The following is a 20223-nucleotide window of genomic DNA, read 5'->3' as shown; positions in this document are numbered from 1 at the left end:
TAAAAGAATTCAGTTTCTTAGCAAAGCAGGTCAATTCTGCTTGTTTCCAGAGCCAAGCAGAGAAGAACCTCTCCCACACATTTTTCCTGGGACTTTCAGGAGAAAGCTCCCCTCTTCCCCCAAAGTATGGTCAAGTGAACAGGATGGCACAAGCATGAGCCCATTATTCCAAATACGTTCAACCCAAGCCCTTACCCACAAGAGAAGACAGGAGTCCAGAGAAGGGTTTGTCATATTTTAATGACGTTGATCTTTGGTGTTTCCCTCATTAGCACACTCTCCCCCTACCTTCCTGCTACAAGCTCACTGGGATGGAGAGTTACAAACGAAAAGGAAAATCACATTTTAGACTAGAAACAAAAAAATATCAGCGCCTTGATTTCTCCACTAGAAACTACATGTACAAGGTCAAGGTTTTTCACATGCAACACCTTACATCACAGACACATACCTCACGCTCTGACGCGGAGCTAACCCTCTCTTCCCACCCGCCCCACCCCGCCCCACACAGGGAAGTGCAACCTGGCCATGGCACCATGATCCCGCCAAGCCTCACCAGGTTGAATTACTATTATTGGCACAGCAAGGGGTGCGAAGTCCTGGGCAACTTCTGTCTAAGTGCCATCTTTACTGGGGTGCGGTTCCCACCCTACCCACATGCTTTACAACTATAATGTTGCCCCACCCACAGCAGCCCCTAAGAGGGTCCTGCTTGCATACAAAGTAGATACTCTTAAAACAAAAGGCCCACACTCCCGAGAGGTTCCTGAGCATGAAGGGATGGTGAAGCCCAAGCACAGCTCTCCCCACCTCCAGTTCTGGGCTGGAAAGAAGAATAGAACAGAGCCCTGGAGAAGACTACCTTGCCTCATCCAGTCTGCATTATCTCAAGCCATCCAAATCTTCAACTCCTGAAGGGTTGCCTAGCGCTTGCTAGCAGGGTGGCAGGGAGTAGAACTCTGGCCTGGAAGATAAATCCACTCTGGTAGCAGAGTTGGGGTGCAAATCCCCTCCACAGTAGCACTTAAACATACACACTCAATAAAGGTTTCAGGTCTCCAAAAGGAAGAGACTACAGTCCTTTTTTTATCTGATTAGCTGGTAAGTCAAAGAAGGGAAAGCGTTTTTTTAAAAAAATAAAAAACCCAAAACAAAGAGTAACATTAAAAGCACTGCAGGGTTAGGGCAAAGCTTAATGGATTCCTGTAGCCAGTGAGCTGAGAAATTTACATAAGGCTCAGCTGAATATCAAGGTTTATTACAGCTACTGTAGAAAATGTGCAGCAAAACGGATGCGGGAAGCTAAGACACAGAATAAAACCTCTTTAAGGATCCTCCTATACAACTGATGGTCTCCCTCTCATCTCCCACCCCTATATACCAATGCCCACTGAGTTACCAGCATCTGGTCAGAGCCAAAATTTCCTACTCCTTCAGTTCCTGGTCAGCTGTGAGGTACAAGTCTCTGCTTAGCAGTACAAGAGTAGCACCAACATACAATTCACCTCTACCTGTTCCGAGATTCTCCACTGGTGCCACCATTACTGTAGAAGTTGGTATTGTCAGGAAGATGGTTATTATTACTTAGGTCACTGTACTCAACTGGTCCCTCAGTGTCCATTAAGGACTGAGCCTGCTCTGACAGGCTCTGCCCACTAGCTTCTTCTCCCTCCACCTCATCAGAGGACGTCCGTGGGCTCAAGCCACGCTCTGTCACCTGCATGGACTCAGAAAGGGTTCGTCCTTCAAGCTCAGATAACAGCTCCTGGGAAGTGGATGGCTGAGCTGAGCTACCATCTGTTCCAATGGATTCAGTGCCAGTTTGAGAACTGCGGTGGATCCGGTGACTCACAATGATATTGTTGCCAAAACCACCCATGGATGCCATGGTGGTGCTTTGCTCTCGCTGGACCACAGCAGTCATGCCACCCTCAGCCATCAGCCTTTGGATTCGGATCAGAGCATCCTCCCCAGAAGCCCCATATTCTGGACCACCTGGAAGAGAGGAAGAGGGAGGCAGCTTAATTTTTGTTTAGAAGATTGGTATCCCTATATTTTCATCAAAAAGGCAGCTGACAACATTATTTAAAACAGCCGCGCGCACACACACACATTACAATAATACAACAAGGTAAAACAGAAAATAATATTATAACAGGAAATGTATGGATAAAATCTCACCAAACTTAAATGCTGTCAAATAGCTTTCAGCCAATGCCTGAAAGGCAGAAATCTGTGGCACAAAAAAGGCCATGAAATAGGCAAGGAGAGAACAGGATGATGAACACCAAGTTGGGAAAGCAAGCAGCATGTATAGGATGCTACTATGTCCTAAAAAATTCTCAAATGTTTAATTGCCTACAATTGGCCTGGTGGTTCCAAAGAGCATTCGTATAATCACTGAATGTTGAGTACTCATTTGTTGTACTCATTTCACATATCTTCCTTCAGGAATGTGTTCTTTTACATGTCTATAACTTTGTGAGCAGTACATAATCTTTTGTACTTCAGAAAAATTCAAACCCCTTTTTGCAGCAGCCACAGCACTGTTCTTTTGTAATTTATATGTAGGAGTTAAAATAGACAAGCAGCAGCCACACATTTATTGCTGGGCTGCACCATTACCTTCCACAAGTGTGTGAACTGATTGTTTGACCACAAAAGCTAATATGTCAAGAGAAGGCTAATGAAAAGCCTTCTCTTTAACTAGCTAATTATGTAAGAGCTCCGGGTACTTCACTTGGTGAAACATTCAAACATCCATCACCACACCCACAGTATGCAATGGGGTCATCCTGCAACAGTGTCATCATATGGGGCTTCTGCTCCTCTGTTTAAGTTCTGGAACATGGCTAAGTTTTCACAAAATGGGCACCTACTGGATAAGACTGTGAGACTGTTGGTAACAACCAACATTTCTTAAGTGTTGTGTGCCCCACCGAGACCTCTTCAGTTCTACTGTTTGAAAGGCCAGCAGCAACCTCAGCCCAGCACCACATCAAGCCTATTCTCCCAACAGTGATGGAATATTGCACATAAGAGGTAGAAGATTGGGACCAAGGAAGTTCAAGTGTTAATGCAACTAGCATACACTAAAGTACTATTTGACAGCCTACTGGACCACTGCATGCTACTGTCAGTGGTAAATAACCAATTTCTTTCCTATTAACATTTAATTTGAATTTTTGCTTAAAATAGTACATGTTGCAACATTAAGTGGTTCATGAAAACATCTACTACAGAAACAAGATACCAACCACTTCCAATCCTAGCAAATCTTCCACCTAGATAATATCCAGCAATAGATTCACAGGGTTGAATCTAATGTAGTCATAGAATAGAACCACTGAAATCATGACTAGCTTAAATTTCTTTTATTTCAATGTTGCTACCTTAAGGACAGCAAAGTATGGAACCAGCATATAGCCTTCGACCAAGAAAATAATTTTTCACACTGTTATATATATATAATCTAATTTCAAATTCATTTAGGGTGTGTGTGTGTGTGTGTGTGTGTGCGCGCGCGCGCTTGTAGATGAGCTCTTATTTATAGGTTCCCACATAGCATGAGACTTGTCCCAATAAATACTTGAAAATTGGCTGAACATTTTGAAGTTACCTTTCAACCACAAAAATCATTTGGCAGTCAACTAAGCTGTGGAGTGCACAACTCAACACAGGTTTCAAGTAAAGGCATCCTTTTTGAAATCAACGTTTTAAAATTGGATTAGCAGAACAATGTGCTGTACAGTCCCAAGGCCTACACACTCATAACCTGTATCCAAATGTGATCCAAAAAACTGGTCCGCTGTTGGTTTGCTCAGCCAAAAGTGGAAATAAGAAATATGCACATTTTTCAATTCTGTCTGCTTACTAAACAAGTCACTGCCCCCTTTCCTCTCAGACTGTGGAAAAAAGCACTGCCTATTTTTCAAGCCCTCAAAGAATCATGAATTGTGGAAAGAATGGTGCCCCAAGGAATAATTGTAGCTAGGAAAAAAAATGGCTCACTGGAACAGCCTGGTGGAAGGATCAGCAATTAGCTGCCTCTCACTTATAGGCTGCTGAAAAGAAATATCCTTATTCAATGGAATGTTCTGAATTGCTCCATAGAGGGATGCAGCAGCCACAGGCTACCTGATCCTTATTAAAGATATAAATCTTTCTTCCAGCCTTCAAAGAGCCATCAGGACCAATTACAAGGGAGGAAGAAGTGGCCAAATGCTTCCTAAGCAACAGGCAAACTGAACAGAACATTGGAAAAAACAACAGCTTAAAAACTAATGTTGAATGAAAAGCAAAATAAACTAACACTTAACACACAGTTATGTACCCAATATAGCTTGGAATTATTTGCCACAGTACAAAGATACTAGAAGCACAGGTGTGCAGAGCATGGAAGCAGATTTTCTGTCAAATGTGTACTAGGAAAGCATGCAATGTACCATCAAATGCTCCTCTAAGTTCCCATAGCATTAAGCAAACAGAAAGGAGTTCAAGTAAGCTACATGAGAATGTTTTTCTCTAAGGAAAATGCTTTTTACATACTGTTTACACTATAGCTTTCCCCTGGGATGAAAACTGTTAATAAGCAATACTGACATTAGGCTCTAAAAGTAGATAATGACAAAGAATCTTAATTGGAATCAATGCTATGTAGCTTATTCATAAAGTGATCTGGAGTCAGAGGTGAGCAGTAAGTTAGTCCAGTTTATGGATGACACATTATTCAGGATAGCAAAAACCCAAGAGGACTGTGAAGAGTGTTAAAAAAAAAAAAACCTCTTGAAACTGGATGAATGAGCAACAAAATGCTGGATGAGGTTAAAGGCAAGTTACATACATACTGAGACAAAGATAACACTTCAGTTGATATCTGAGGTAGCTGGGAAAGAGATGTTGACATTGTGGCATATAAAAACGTAAGAACCTGCTGATTGGATCAGGCCAAAGGCCCACTTAGTCCAGCATCCTGTTCTCACAGTGGTGAATGAGATGTATATGGGTAGCCCACAAACAGGACTTGAAGCAGGCCTCCTACAGCTGAGGTATAGAATAGCTATCACTGGTGGTAGCTCTATGAAAAAAATGGCCAAAAAAACCAACTGGGAGATTGCAGGAAAAGGAGGGACACTCCTAGAGGTGATCTTCTCTTCCTTTATACAAATATATCTTCTATCCTAAGCTGTAGAACAAAATATATACACTCAGAGCAGCCCTGGTGATAACTTGGAGAAGTTTACGGCCATGTTCGACCATGAGTTTGGCATCCCAAGTTTCTCAGAGCATTCCCCAATACACTCAGAAGAAAAGATTACCCCAGTCAGCATGTGCTTAGTTTAAACATTCCAAAATTCAGAGTAGTCATGACCGTCTGCTACATGAAAAACAACAAAGTCTTGTAGTACCTTCAAGACTAAAAAAATATTATGGTATATAGTAATACATGTTAGTCATTAAGATGCTACAAGACTGTTGCTGCAAAGTACTAAAATGGCTACAAGACACTGGAATGCCTAAATAATTTTCTTAAGACCTTAAGGTGCTACAAGACTTTTTGTTCTTTCTCCATCATTAACATCTACATTTTGGGAAGCTACCCTTCTATAGCTTTTGGTGACCAAAATCCCAGTTTATGCGAATCACAGCTATAAATGTAAGCTGCATTTAAGCAACTTATATTACACAAATGAGAAAAGACGAGTAAGGAGTGACATGATGACAAAAGTTTATAAAATTATGCATGGCACAGAGAAGGTGAACAGCCTTTTCATTTCAAGAAGACTCCAGTCCAGTAACTAATGCAGTATTACTATAGCTAGTGAACAACAAGGAAAAGGGGAGGGGGGTCCATGTTGTTTCTCCTCTCTGAAGCTATTCATAGCAAAAAACTTCACTGCACTTACCCATCTGCTGAGAATACATCAGGAAAGGGTGACCATCTTCAAGCAAGGAAGACCTTCAGGCATTCTCTCTTATTATTAGCAAATCCTATCCTTATCTCAAGGGCATTTCAAGCTTTAGCTAAATCTAGCATCTTTCATTGGATACTGGTGGAATGACTTGAGTGAGGTAGATATTAACTACACCCATAGACCTTCTGCTTTATGTGAACAAAACCAGCCCCAAGTACTAGAAACCATCTAAATATTTCTTAGCACCTGACGTCTTCCCTTTGTACATCTTTGTCATATAAAATGAGGAGCTCATCCTTTTTAGAAATGTAAGTCTACCACACTTGTCAGCTATTGCTTCACTTGCAAGCCCTAGGATGTGCTGAGCCTTTCAGGCAGAACATGCCAACATGCTCTTCCTTCCTGGCTTCCTCTTCCACACAAGTCATCTGTTTTAATTCTGCGGCAAGGGCAAAATTCCAGGGGCTGGGGCTGTTGCCTAGTCCCAGAAGCAGCAGGTGCTGATTTCACAGCAGGGCTGGCTGCTTGGTAATTTATCATGTCAGGAGTGATCTGATTAATAAAGAATAGGAAATGCAGAGAAGCCGAAGCTAGCATTTTTACCAAGGGTTTCATCTTCAGCAGCATTGTTAGGCCCACAAGGCATCAACATTTGCCCTGTTGCTCTTTTGGCCTAGCTCATTCCCCCTCTCCCTCCCCTGAATGTATTAGCACTTCCATCTAACAAATTTCAGACAGGAAGCAGTTTTCATCATGTGTTGCAAGAACAGAGAGTCCCACGGCACGTTTAAAGATGCACACGTTTATTGTGGCATGAGCCAACTTCAGCAAATGCAACAGGTGTTTCCCCAGATGACAAGAATTGAATTGCACATTATAAAAAGGTGCAGCACTCTTTCCTCAGTGTAAGAGAAATGGATGCAGCACATGATCTAAAGGCTGAATGTTTGGCTGAATGTCAACCATTACCCAAGGTAACAAGCAGCAGCAATAGAAGAAAGTATCTCAAGAGGTTTTCCAATGCTGTTTTGCATAGATATTCATTCCTGGACACTATCCCCTTTTCAGGCTTTATTAGTAATTTAGATGTACCATGCTTATGTATTGATGATACGTAACAATTTTGATGCCCCACCTATAAAAAAGGCCAATATAATCAGTTGGAACATCATGAGAACTCCTATTTTATGAAAAAATTAAAAAATTGTCCAGTAGCACCTTGGAGACCAACTAAGTTTGTTCTGGGTATAAGCTACAGTATTGCTACAGGACAATTTTTAAACTTTTTAATTTATTTCGACTGCGTCAGACCAACACAACTACCTACCTGAATCTACTACTTTATGGTGCCTTGCAACTCCTGTAAATTTGTTAATCTAAGCCAATTATGCAGCTTGTTATTGGGATATTACAGAGCCAGGAGGGAGGGAGATCATATATTCAGGTGGGAAAGAGTGATTCAAATGGCTCCTGGTTATGAACATGTATTGAGTCACAGTGGAATTTCAACATAAGGAAGCAACTCCCATGCGCTAATGAAAGTGCAGCTGAGCTCTGAGTCCTAAATATCTTTTTATAACGAATGAAATTATAAGCAGGTGGGTGCCATATGGTATTTAGATCACAGTTTTATAAATTTGCCTCTAATCATGATTGTATAAATAAATGAAATAGCATTGTTCCATATGGTTCATTGTTCAGGAGATACTTTTCTAATCGAGTAGTTTTTAAAGTTCTTGCTTTAAAAAGCCCTGTCTACACAAACTCATCTCCCAAGGGAACACTAATATCTGCCGTGGAATACCATGCATGTTGCAAAAGATTATGTAAAGAGCTCTAGAACACACATTCTGTCCATGCAGAATACTGGCTCGATTCACTGGGACTCACCATTGCTTCATACAAAATTTGCAACCCAACACACCGTATACCCTGCACATGCAACTTTGCATTTACAGTAGGATCAATAAATGTCTTACTAGGATTGTTGCTGACCATTACTGATCTTCTCAATGAACAGCCTTCAGTAAACACCCTAGGGTTGTTTACAACAAGACAAGAAACCACCAGCATCAATTATTTCCCCCCAACATGACAAAGACTGGTCTTGCATCTAAAACAAGACTAATTAGTTTTCTATCTACTTAAACTAGCCCTTGGAGTCCTTTTGCTTGGTGTTATAAAAACCAATAATTTACTGCTGTTTGCATGACATTTATTTGCAAATATGAAAAAGTGGAAACAACTGTATTACTCATATATATTTAAGTTCCGTTTCTCCATGGTGAAAGAACATTTGCAGTCCTGTTGCATCCTTTTTCTTGTTAGTTTTTTTTTTAAAAAAAAGCAGAGTTTTGAATGTTTAGAATTCCTCCACTGGTGATAATGGATATCCAGCAGCGACATTTTATGATACTCCTTTCATGGAGACCTGCGGGATTCTTAACTCAAATCACTGGGCAACATAAATGATTGCTTGGGTACTTTTTGGTCTTCTTGCTTGTTTTGATCACCTTGCTATCAGACTGCCATAGCTTTTATATGGCCCACAAAGAAACAATAATTTGGAAAATCAACATCGCCAGTAGTCCATATATTATAACCCTATTAGAAAAAAGAACATTACTGTATTTGATACCAGTTTTTGGTGGTTTTTTGGTGGTTTCTTAGAAAAATAGGTGCCGGTTTTCACCATAAAGTTGTTACAGTAAGTGCCACACTTTTTAACAACAAAAAAGAGGTGCCAATACTGAGTACCCTTGAGTGCCCCCTTAAAAAAAAAAGACTGCTTATTAATTGCATGTGTGTATGTGTATGCAGGTGGGGAGAGATTTTTAGAAGCAGATTCATTATTATACATGAAATTCTGTTCGGGAAGGATACAGTATAATTTCTTTAATATTACAGGGGATTTTAAAAGTTTAATTAAAGGTAGGAAGTTGAGTTCTATAGATCTTTTATACTATTTGATAAGATGATTGCAAGGTATTTAATTTTTGTGCTTCACTGCATGCATTTTACCCTTAGAAGTAAATAACTTTGATTTAGAATAATTTTATGACAAGGAACCTTTTCGTCTCTTTCATAATACTTGGGGGGGAAAGGTTAATAATTCTAAAATGGTTAGAACATCTTAAGTTCACTAGTTCCTAAATATGCAATCCTCTTTTCCCCTGCTACCCATAAATCTTTTTTAGCAATGGGTTCTATAAGTAAAGCAAAAAGGGTGCCTAGGGGCATCCTTGACATAACTCTCTAAAAAGGTGAAAATGAAGTTTGCTATGTGCCCTTAAACTTCAATCAATCTTAGAAGGGAAAATGACAGCAAATAAATGACTAAATTCAAACCAGCTGAAAAACCAACTCGGGAAAGACAACACTGGGTGATGTGAGCTGATGAGCTGATGTAACACAGAGGGAAAAGCAGCTGCTGTCCTTTCACTTTGGTTGTTCCCACATTGGAAATCACCTTAAAGCAAAATCTACCCTTCAAACACCTGAGCTGTTCTGCCATTTGCTCTAGGTGGATGTCATTCAGAGAACGGACCCACCAAGTTTTTGAAACAGCCCAAAGCCACCCTCTCAATGAGCACAACTTAAATATATATATATATATATATATATATATATATATATATGTCCAGTGCAACACAAAAACAAAACCCTATTGCCTATACACACAGTCACCATCATGGTATCTCATTCCACAGAGAGGGACACTGGTGCGAGTCCACAATTCCAATCCATTTTGCTCAGTCTGAAAGAATGATCAGGTACCGGATACAAAATTCAGAAAGCAACTACCAGATTCCTCATTTAAAATGACTTAACTGTATTTGAAGGGACGCAGGTGGCGCTGTGGGTTAAAGCCTCAGCGCCTAGGACTTGCCGATCGAAAGGTCGGCGGTTCGAATCCCTGCGGCGGGGTGCGCTCCCGCTGCTCGGTCCCAGCGCCTGCCAACCTAGCAGTTCGAAAGCACCTCCGGGTGCAAGTAGATAAATAGGGACCGCTTACCAGCGGGAAGGTAAACGGCGTTTCCGTGTGCGGCTCTGGCTCGCCAGAGCAGCGATGTCACGCTGGCCACGTGACCCGGAAGTGTCTCCGGACAGCGCTGGCCCCTGGCCTCTTAAGTGAGATGGGCGCACAACCCCAGAGTCTGTCAAGACTGGCCCGTATGGGCAGGGGTACCTTTACCTTTACCTTTTTAACTGTATTTGAAGGAGGACTAAAGTCCTGAAAATTTGATTCCAAAGCAATTGGCAACCACACTGGAGGCCTCTACAGTTAAAGGAGGTATTTCCCAAGGAACTGGGGAAACTTTTACATCCAGAATGATTTTCCTACATGTGTTCAACACACTCTACACGAACCTGAATAACTGCAGAAGTAAATTCTGAAAAATGAAGAGTCACCCTGCACTGGAGACCCCCAGAAATGGACAAAGATATTCAAGGTAAAAGACCACAAACTCATTCAAGGATGATTATCATATGCCATATGACTTCTCATTGGACTCTGAAATATCTTGGCTACAAATCTCAAGTCATGGAAGAAACCCTGACATCAAGATGACAAGACGCTGCACCATCTCCCTTTGCATCACTGCAAATTATTTAGGAATTTGATTTTAAAATTAAGAACAATTGCTCTCATTATTAAGTCAAAGGCTTGACAACTTGCCAAGGATTGGGTATATGATCAATTCCCCTTCATTGTTCTGCCAGTGCCCTCATATTTGTAAGTTGACAACCTCAGTATTTGGCCAGAAGTGATAAGAATAATAGCAATTATGAGCAAAATCTGTGTCCTGTTTATTTCAATGAAAGAGTTAAACATGTGCTTAAATCTCCCCCATGTAATCAATGGGACTGAAAGTGTGGAACTGGATTGGATATTGCTTTGTACTGGAAACATTTTTAACCAGCAAGAGATCTTTGAGCCTAACATTTGTCATTTTCATTTGCCTAAACTTACGGTACATTTCTTTGATTGATGCAGGCTTCAGCAGCAACAGAGTACACAAGACAACAATTAACTGACAGAAAAGGAAACATCTGCACTAGAGGGATTCACTTTTAATAAGTTTACTCACATTATCGTCATCCTTCCAAAGAAGGAGCAGAGACTCTCAGAAAGACAATCTCTGCAGAACCCTGCAGAAGGGGAAATGGGCTACATTTACCAATCTGACAAAGACCTGTTTCTAATGCTATGCTGTAGGTCTTTCCACATGACACCTGTGATAAAAAGTGCCCTGCCCTGGCAAAGTATTATACATATTAAGAAAGCCTGCAATCCAAGCCATTTGTAATACACATTTCTCCTTTTCTGTATTCTTCCAAAGTAGTCACTGAACCAACTGAGTAATGTCTTTTATCATCCTGCTGAGTGCCACCAATACTATTCAGTCTCATAATGATTTACATCAACAAAGCTCTTTACAAATACTAATTAATCCACAAAACCTCCTGGGGAAATACTGTAGGAAATGTTTATTCCATTTTACAGACAAATTCAATCATTTTCAAAGGCTGCATGGCGAGTTCATGGCAGAGTTGGGATATTCACTCAGGAATTTTTGAATCCTGACTGTGTTACTTGATTGGCAGAGAATATTGCTTCACTTTTATAGTTATGGCTGAGCTTCTCCTCACCCCTGGCTTGCCTTGTTGTTGTTTTTTAAATAATATTTATTACTTTTAAAACTTACAAAAAAGAAGCAAAAGAAAAGAAAAAAAGAAGCAAAAGAAAAAACAATATATATATATATATATATATATATATATATATATATATATAATAATCTTTATTGAACATTTTCAAATATAACAGAAAAATGAAAAAAAAAGAAAAAAGAAAGAAGTTTTATATCCTTATTTTCATTAACATCCTTCCAGGACTTCCCCTCCCCACCCCCTCTTGTATTCCAATTCCTTCAAATAAATTCAACAAGTTCTTACCCCAAATTTTAAACTTATTACAATTAACCCAATGTTAAAAATGTTTTTCCCTCCCCTAAAAATCGACCTCGCTCCCTTCCACGAGTTCCCCTTTTAAATATGCAGAACAAATTAAATTAAAAGAAAATAGAAAAAAGAATAAAGTATAATTTAACACCCTTTGGATTCCAAATTTCCCTCCCCCCTTTTCCGGTTGCGTTCCCCAATGTCCATCAATGCCTGTTGTCGTCCTGGAGATCCCACATCTAGGCCGAGATCCTTGCCAAGTCCACTTTGCCGTCTTTTTAATAGTCTTTGCCGTCTTTTAGATCATCTTTAGTTTCGAACGTCCAATCTTGGAAAGACTTTATCTCAAAAAGGACCATTTCTTCCATCCAGATCTCTATATTTAAGAGTAAAAACTCCAATTTTGTTTCTTTAGACCTTTCAAATCTGGATGTCCCAAATGTTCCCACTTCCAGCTTTATCCAATTCTTGTTGTTCATATTATTCTTATTATTCTCTCTCCTCACTTTTCTCCAATTTCTTTTCCTGCTCTCCTGCAAAAATGTTCCAATTCCAAAAGCTTCTAAATCCCCTACAGAGGCTTTGTTATTCAGGAACAAAACTTTACGTCAAGTCCCTTCCATTCTTCAATAGATAAGTCTATTGTCTCCTTTAGTGTAGAGACCTCTGTAGACAAAATAGTGTTCCATTTCTGCAGTTTCCCAGGAGATAAAAAGTCCAATTCAAATTCCATACCAGCAATGCTTGTAATGTCCTACAGCCCCTCTAGAGGGATTATAGTAACTCAGTTTCCTTCCAGATCACACCCAACAGTCAAAATAGCTTGTTATTCCTTGTTTTAAACAATTTATATCTAATTTGTAACAAATGTAACCGGCAAAGTCCTCGTAACAAAGTTCTCTTTCTTTTTATTCTTCAGCTTTGACAGCTCCTTTGACAGCTGTCAAAGCCTCTGTTTCTCCTCTCCCGGCACTCTCACGGTCCGCTCCCGGTTCCCGGGGGGGGGGGGTTGCATTTTAGCTCAGGTTCTACTTTTCTCCTCCAGCCCAGTCTTATAATTTTCCATCGTGAAATTAATAACTTTATCAAACTTAGGTAGCACTCGATCTTAGTTGTTAAATCCTTTGCTTTAACTCCTCTACGACAGGGGGGAGGCTGACTTCCTTTTTGCACCTCCCCCGCTCGCTCCGAATTTAAAATTTAAAATCTTTTCCCTTTTTAAGTCCAGTTTCCAATTACTCACGGGTTGTTCTTTTAATCCGAATTTTCAATAGAAGAAGTCAGCGCTCTCCGCCAAATGGCATGCGGCTTCGCTCGGCAGGGGAAGCGGAGGACTCATAGCACCACACACCCCCCGGCACCCACTCCGTAGCCTTTAAAAAGGCTCCTTCGTGAGTCGGGGGGGCGCAAATGGTGCCCGCCGAGTCACCATGCCCATGGGTTTCAGCGCCCATGGTTTTTGAGGGTCCCCACGACGCCGACGCGGTAGAACCCAGCCCCTGCCGAGCAGGCTCCCTCCGGAGCTCGGAGGGAGTCCGCCATTCGGCGATGGCGCCAACCCGGAAGTAACAACAATACAATATATAAACAGTACACAACGCAACATTAACACATTAGACTAAACAAAACAGAGCAAAAACAATTTAAAAACATACATCATACCATTTCAATGCCTTATCTTTCATTCCCTTGTTTCATCGACCTCCTCTCACCTCCCTTTTTGTATTCCACTTCTATTGGGGGTGAGATAAACTGTAGTAGTGAGGACTTGCAGAGGCATCCACACCTTATATTTATGAACTATCAAATTACTGATGGGAAACCTGGAAAACAGGAATTCTAAATTCTCTCAGCTTAATGGATTAAAGTGGAAGACATTAGGAACTCTGCTACCCAGTAGCAATCTGAGCATGTTTAGACTGAACAGTAAATATTTAGTTCTAAAAGATGAGGTGTGAATACTGTTTCAAGTCCTCCATGTCAGTCTTCTTTGTAACTTCAATTTTGCCTTTTCTTTCTCCTCCTCCACTCCCCCCACCCCGCTCCAGGGTAAGTTGCCATTAGTTAGTGTGGACATATTTCAAATAAAGGAAACACAAAATTTGACTCTTATTTTGTCTTGTGGCTGAGAGTGGAACATGGTTGCTTATCTTATGATGTGGCACTTTGTGTGAATGGCTACTGATATTTTTGTGAGGGTGGAGTCTATTCCAAGGACCCATCACTGTATGCATTAGTTGTGCCTTAAGAAATTTTCTACCTCATTTAAATTAGTACGTGCTTTAGTATGATAGGTCTAGACTGATGTTTTGTCCTTCCTATGTATTTGCTTATCCCAGCATCATCATCACACTTTTTTATTTTTACATTTATTCTTTAGCAGTGAATATGAGTCATTACAAGGACGTGGGTGGCACTGTGGTCTAAACCACTAAGCCTAGAGCTTGCCAATCGGAAGGTCAGCGGTTCAAATCCCCGCGATGGGGTGAGCTCCCATTGCTTGGTCCCAGCTCTTGCCAACCTAGCAGTTCGAAAGCACGTCAAAGTGCAAGTAGATAAATAAGTACTGCCCCGGCGGGAAGGTAAACGGCATTTTACATTCCAAGGGCCACTTTAGAACATCATTAATTTTGATCTTGGTCACTGGCCACTGTATCATATTTTCTTGAAGTTCTTCAATCTCTTTTTCAATGTTTATTGTGAAAAAATATCAAGGAAACAAAATGCTACTGAGTCTAATTTTGGGAGGAAGAAGCATGTGGAGATTCATAAGGAGCAAAAGTGAAATGAAATACATGTAGAATACTAGTGTGGGTTCACCCTTAGTGTTTATCTGTCTTCAGTTAAAATAATAATTGGGTAAAATTGCTGCCACATAGCTATGCAGAGAAGAAACAATAACTTTATAGTATTTACACCAACCCCCAACCCATAGCATTAGTCAGTTTCTGTGGTCACATGTAACATTAAACCATGTTTTAATATTATAAAGATGAGCTGCAGCAAGCCTCAGGACTTCACAAGCCCTCCTCCTCTGGTCAACGTCAGAAAGAGAAATTGGAAAGTTTCTCCTCTTTTTTTTATATATTCATACAATGTCCCCCCCCCCCCAGTTGTATGTTTTGTTCTTTTTCATTTACTGCTTTATATTTGAAATGTTTTCAATAAAATATCATTTTATTTTTTTTAAGTTTCTCCTTCAGACTGTGACATCCAAACCTGGACAAACTGTGGTTTGTCTTACCTATGGTTTACTAAAAGAAGTCAACCTCAAACTGCATTTTATGAAGAGGGCTTGCTTTATTAAGCTATACTAAAGACTGAGCAGAATTTAGGGTTCTCAAGTAACATTAACTATATATAATAAAAAATAGGGAAAACAAGCTTCCAATTTTCTCCTGGTGGTCATGCTGGGAGAGCAGGGGGTAGGGGAGCTACAGTTCAGCATTAGAAGCAAACACAATTATTATCCACTCAATCTACTGACAAATGTGGTGGCTCCTGATATATGATGCAAATCTACTTTCTGAATTTATCCTCAAATAGAAACCTGAAGGAAAGATTGCAATCACTTCACAGTAACTGATTTTACAACTGCTGCGGGCGGAAGCTGTGCCTGTAACAAAAAGTGAATTGTTTACTGAGATGATAAGTCAAGGTGTTATGTCCTACAAACTAACATGCTCTATCTCTATTTAATGCAAGTGGAAAAGACCCCTATATCTTTGTTCAAAGGAAGCCTAGCATCTATGATAGGGCAGCTGATAAACAGGAGCAATATAGAATTGTTTTAAGGATTTACTTTAGTATGAATGACTCCAAACAATCTGATTTTCTGGTGAACCTTCCTATGTGCACAGGTTGATGCATTCTGTGTCAGTGGCCTTTCACAAATGACACCAGTGGGAGGAATCTGGCTTCCAGCTTGAAACCCAGCATGTTCACGGGAATTTCCAGAATCCCAGCTTTAACTTTTAAAAGTCTCTAGCTCTCAGAGTTGCACAGGAATAATAATAAAAACAATCAAGTTACTGAATTCAGAACATAGGGTGGGCAGTGTTTCCAAACAGCTAGTGGAAGGGAATGATTAGTATTCTGACAGTCCAGATCAAGCCAGTTCTTCAGTATCTCTTGAGGTCTGGCCTTCTGGTACTTATTTCCCCTCTCAAAGAGTATACCTAAGGTCTAAGTGAAACATATGTTCCCAAAGAGACTATGGGTAGGTGGCAAGCATTATTTCAGAAGCTAAGCATCAAAACATTATTTAGATGTGGGCACCTGCTGGCAGAAAAACAACAACAGAGAAGAGCGCAGGAGGAGACACAGTGCTGGTGACCAACAACTGATTTCCATCAGTTGCTTGTCATCATTCAGTGAAGTCCCCAACATACTTGCTAATGTTTGCAATTGACACAACGTTTGTGGTCTGTTATGTGTGAGAGAAATGTTTTCTAAACCTCCGCATGTGACACAGAAAGGAAAAGTTTCCTTTGCTAGAATCTTGGCACTTTTTAATCTGAGGAAGGAGCAGCAATTTGTTGGCTTATTGATAATGTTTTAGATGCAAGCCTCTTTGGACACAATAAGCTCAAGAAGTGTGAAGACCAAAAGGAAGGTAACCTATATTGGAAAAATTACAAGATTCTTTCACTCTATCAAGGAAGGCTGTGGCTATGGATAAGGCAGCTTCTATATGTAGATAGATTCTACTTTTAAGAATGTCACATCTCATGTTCCCTTACACAGTGTTTAAGACGACAACTTTTGGCTATTTTACATCAGTTCTAACCTTCTGCAGTCCCTGAAGCAGAACCTCCTGGTTCCTGAACTTCCCTCTCCGTTTGTGTCTCTGCATTCTGCAGCTGAGGAGCCAGAGTCTGTGTGCCCTGTGATGTCACAGAAGTGGTTGGGTTCCGTGGCTGCAGGCCTATGGCATTCATTAGACCCATGTCCCTGTCTGTCCTCCATGTGGCTCTGCTAGTTCTAGAGAGAGAGAGAGAGAGAGAGAGAGAGAGAGAGAGAGAGGGAAATTGAAGGGTAAACACACAACATCCTCTATGTCCCTGAAAACAGTAATTTATCCTGCACTTCAGTGAACACCATAAGCATCTTCTTTGTACAATGATCTAGATGTTGTGCATCATCCCTGACCACTGGCAATGCTGGAAGTTGTCATCCAAAACATCTGGAGGACACTATACTGGCTAAACATGATCTAGAAAAGGGATGTCCAACCCCCCAAAAAAGCTCAACAACTCTGGGCAATCCACCCACCCCATGCACGTTCCTCCTCCTTCCAAGGACAATGAGTAGAACACTGCCAGTTTTTTTATACTGGGAGTAGATCACAGTCTCTGGGGAGTTGGACATGCCTGATCTAGAGGGTAGTCAAAATGTCTATTTAGCTATCCTCTACCTTTTATCTCTATGAATGATTTTGGTTAAAGACCTCAATGTTAGTGCCAAATTCTATGTTTTAGGTTGTAACTAGTCTCGCCTCGCAGCATTTCCTTTACCATCATTTATTTCTATTTCATGTAACATTTTCACACAAAGCACATATAGCTTCTCAAATGACTTAAATGAGGGTATGATTGGCAGCTAGAAGGACCGCAGTTGACAGATGTATTTTAAAATTTCAGCCTGCACCAGTGAATAGACCAAACGTAACCACTGGTAGTCAGTCAAGTGCCAAAGGGAAGATACGTTTTAAATATTCAGCCATCATAAGAGGGAAACACAGGCATAACCAGCCCTTGTAAATTTGATGGAAGAAACATACAGCTCAGCATGTGCTCCCAAGCTATGACTGACTGCCTCTACACTCATCCCCCAAGACTCACCCAGGCCGCTCGGTACTCCTGCTGTTGGAATGCACAGTGAAGACGGTCTCATTCAGCTGGTCCCAGTAGTACTCAACCCCAGAGTTTAAGGCCCTGCCGTACAAAAGGAAAATGGGAAATTAAGACATTTTTCTCCATAAGACCTCTATAAGAAGACGTAACCATGCTACTATACTTGGCAAAATAATCAGTTTCAGAACTTGCAGCATATATTGTCAAAATGTGAACTATATAATCAGGCCGGGTCCCACAAACCTGTCTGTTCATCTGTGATCATGGTTGCTCCTATGTGGAGAGTCATTTGCATTCTGAGATTTTCTACTTGGATTTGGTTATTTTCAGCACATTGCTATGAATGCCCAGAAGTAGCAAGGTATAAATCTTATTTGCGTGAAGAGCGGCTGTAAACTTTGGTAGCTACATATAAACTAACCCTGTCAAAAGATTCAGTGGCAGAGCCCTATGATGCCTAATGGCAGCTGAAGGGCTTCTTAAAGGATCAGGCAGTAGGACTACTGAGGAACACATGCATCCGTAAAGCTCCATAAACAGGACCATATTGCTCAGGTGGAATTTTGCATGCAAGACTGTTCGTATGTGTGACCCTTATAAGCAGCCAGATAATTATTGTCTGGCTTATTTATGGCATTACCATTAGCCTGGTAGCTGACTGACAAATGGATTAGGCCTACCTGAGTCAAGAAAGTGTAGTTTTATTTTACTTTAGGTTTTTCAAGAAGCACCTGTCTGACACACATACACATACTTCAGTATGCTTTCACTTCCTCTTCAAATTTCATCTATTCTGCATTGAAGTCCTGGAAATTAATAACAGCTGTGCTAATTACCCACCCAAGACTCCAAGGAATTGTGGAGTCCTCAAGATAGTGCCATTAGGGACATTCCAAGATGTGGGAGCAAGAAAACTAGACAATCATGAAGCGCATCTAACTAACCTAATGGAACTAAAATTTAAGACAGACATAATATGCTTTCTGTAGTCACTCTTTGAACCCATGTGACAAGCAGCAGCCCTAGCCTAGCCTTGCCCACAGCAACAAAAATTGGAAGTATGGCATATTGAGGGCATATATTAAGAGCTTCTGAGTAGGGAGAAGTTCAGTCAGGTGTGAAAGGTCCCCAAGGTCAGCTTGACAAATTTTGTGATTGCACAGGTCCCTTGTTGACTTAAGACACATGAAGTACCACTGAAGAAGTGTTCCACAAGTGTCCTGAGCTCTGGAAGCTAACTGTCTAAACATGTATTTCAGTGGAGAAAAAATGTGTAACCTGTGTGAAGATTGTTTCGTGCGATACTCACACAAGTTTTGTACTTTGTGAAACATATAAACAAAATGGAGAGCAACAACTGAACATAAACTACAGATGTGTCATGTAACAATTTCCACACTGTCCCAACAAATGCTCTTCCACGTGGGAAATTTGTAACCTTTGAAGCTACCTTCACATGTGGTGCTAAAATGCTTATGCTATAAAAACAACTCCTACTGGATGCAAATTTGGATTCAGCTATGACAGTCAAAAGCACAAAAGATCAAGATAGCAGGCCTCTGTAGAAGGTTTCATTCCAAATTCTCAAACTTTCCCCTTGTAGATTAACTAGCATATTTGCAGTCTCAATGTAACAAGCAAGCACCGAGGTGATTTGGCAGGATACTAGGAATAGGTTGCCATCTGTCACTTAAATCTGAGGAAGATGTAAATCAAAATCTCTGCATTTATAATATCTTACACAGAGTGAAATAAAATAAAAACTAAAAAACCCCTCATTTCCCATTTTTAATTTTGGGCTGCAGCAAACAAGGTATTCCAACAGAGCCTGTGGCTCCATAATAAGCTTCTGTCAGGCACCCTTCCCAACACAAAATATCGGCAGCTGTGAGGATCTTAATCCAGTCATTATTTGAGCTTGTATTTCCCCCACTACACCATCCCAGCCAGAATAAAGGAGGTACAGATTGACCACCTTTTCAGATAGGTGATCTGGAACTAAGTTTGCTCTACCAGCAAGAAAGCAAAGAATCCAGTGTCATTACTTGCCCTCATAGTTTTAAGGCAATGTAAAATAAGCATTATCATCCCTCCCTGCTTTTTTTGCTGGATGCTGTAAACACAGCCTTTAACACCCCTCTATACTCTGCTGCAGTGTTGGAAACCGAGATATGAAAGCTAGGAGCTAAATTTCACCTTAAACCTAGGTTATGGGCGCCGCAACGGAATGTCCAGGCGTGCTTTTTTTATAACCAGATTACAAAGCTGAAAATGAATGAACTTCAACTAAAACCTTATATTCATTTTTCACATGGTCTAGTCCTCATCTGAAGACTGGGAAAAAACAAATCCATACGTCCCCTGCCACCGCCCCACCTCCCCCAATATTACTATGTTGGTTCAAATGGAGAAAACCCAGCCAGATGGGCAGGGTTTAAATAATAAATTATTATTACTATTATTTCCCCAGTCCTCAGAGAGCGGCT

General features: G+C 40.6%; 1 protein-coding gene across 3 annotated transcripts in view; it reads right to left on the bottom strand.

Annotated features, from left to right (window-relative positions):
* Positions 1-221: 221 nt before the first annotated feature.
* The window catches only part of AMBRA1 (autophagy and beclin 1 regulator 1), a 160182-nt gene continuing 140180 nt past the window's right edge, over positions 222-20223 (bottom strand). For all 3 annotated transcript variants that reach the window (XM_079950766.1, XM_079950768.1, XM_079950767.1), the window contains 3 exons: positions 17726-17818; positions 16672-16865; positions 222-1995 (listed from right to left, as the gene is read on the bottom strand). In XM_079950766.1, the coding sequence (XP_079806892.1) occupies positions 1508-1995; positions 16672-16865; positions 17726-17818 (775 nt within the window). In that variant the 3' untranslated portion in view covers positions 222-1507. The remainder of the gene's footprint in view (positions 1996-16671; positions 16866-17725; positions 17819-20223) is intronic.

The sequence above is a fragment of the Podarcis cretensis genome, assembly GCF_951804945.1.
Source record: "Podarcis cretensis genome assembly, chromosome: 1".
NCBI lineage: Eukaryota > Metazoa > Chordata > Lepidosauria > Squamata > Lacertidae > Podarcis > Podarcis cretensis.
This window is presented reverse-complemented; position numbering and strand designations above follow the sequence as displayed.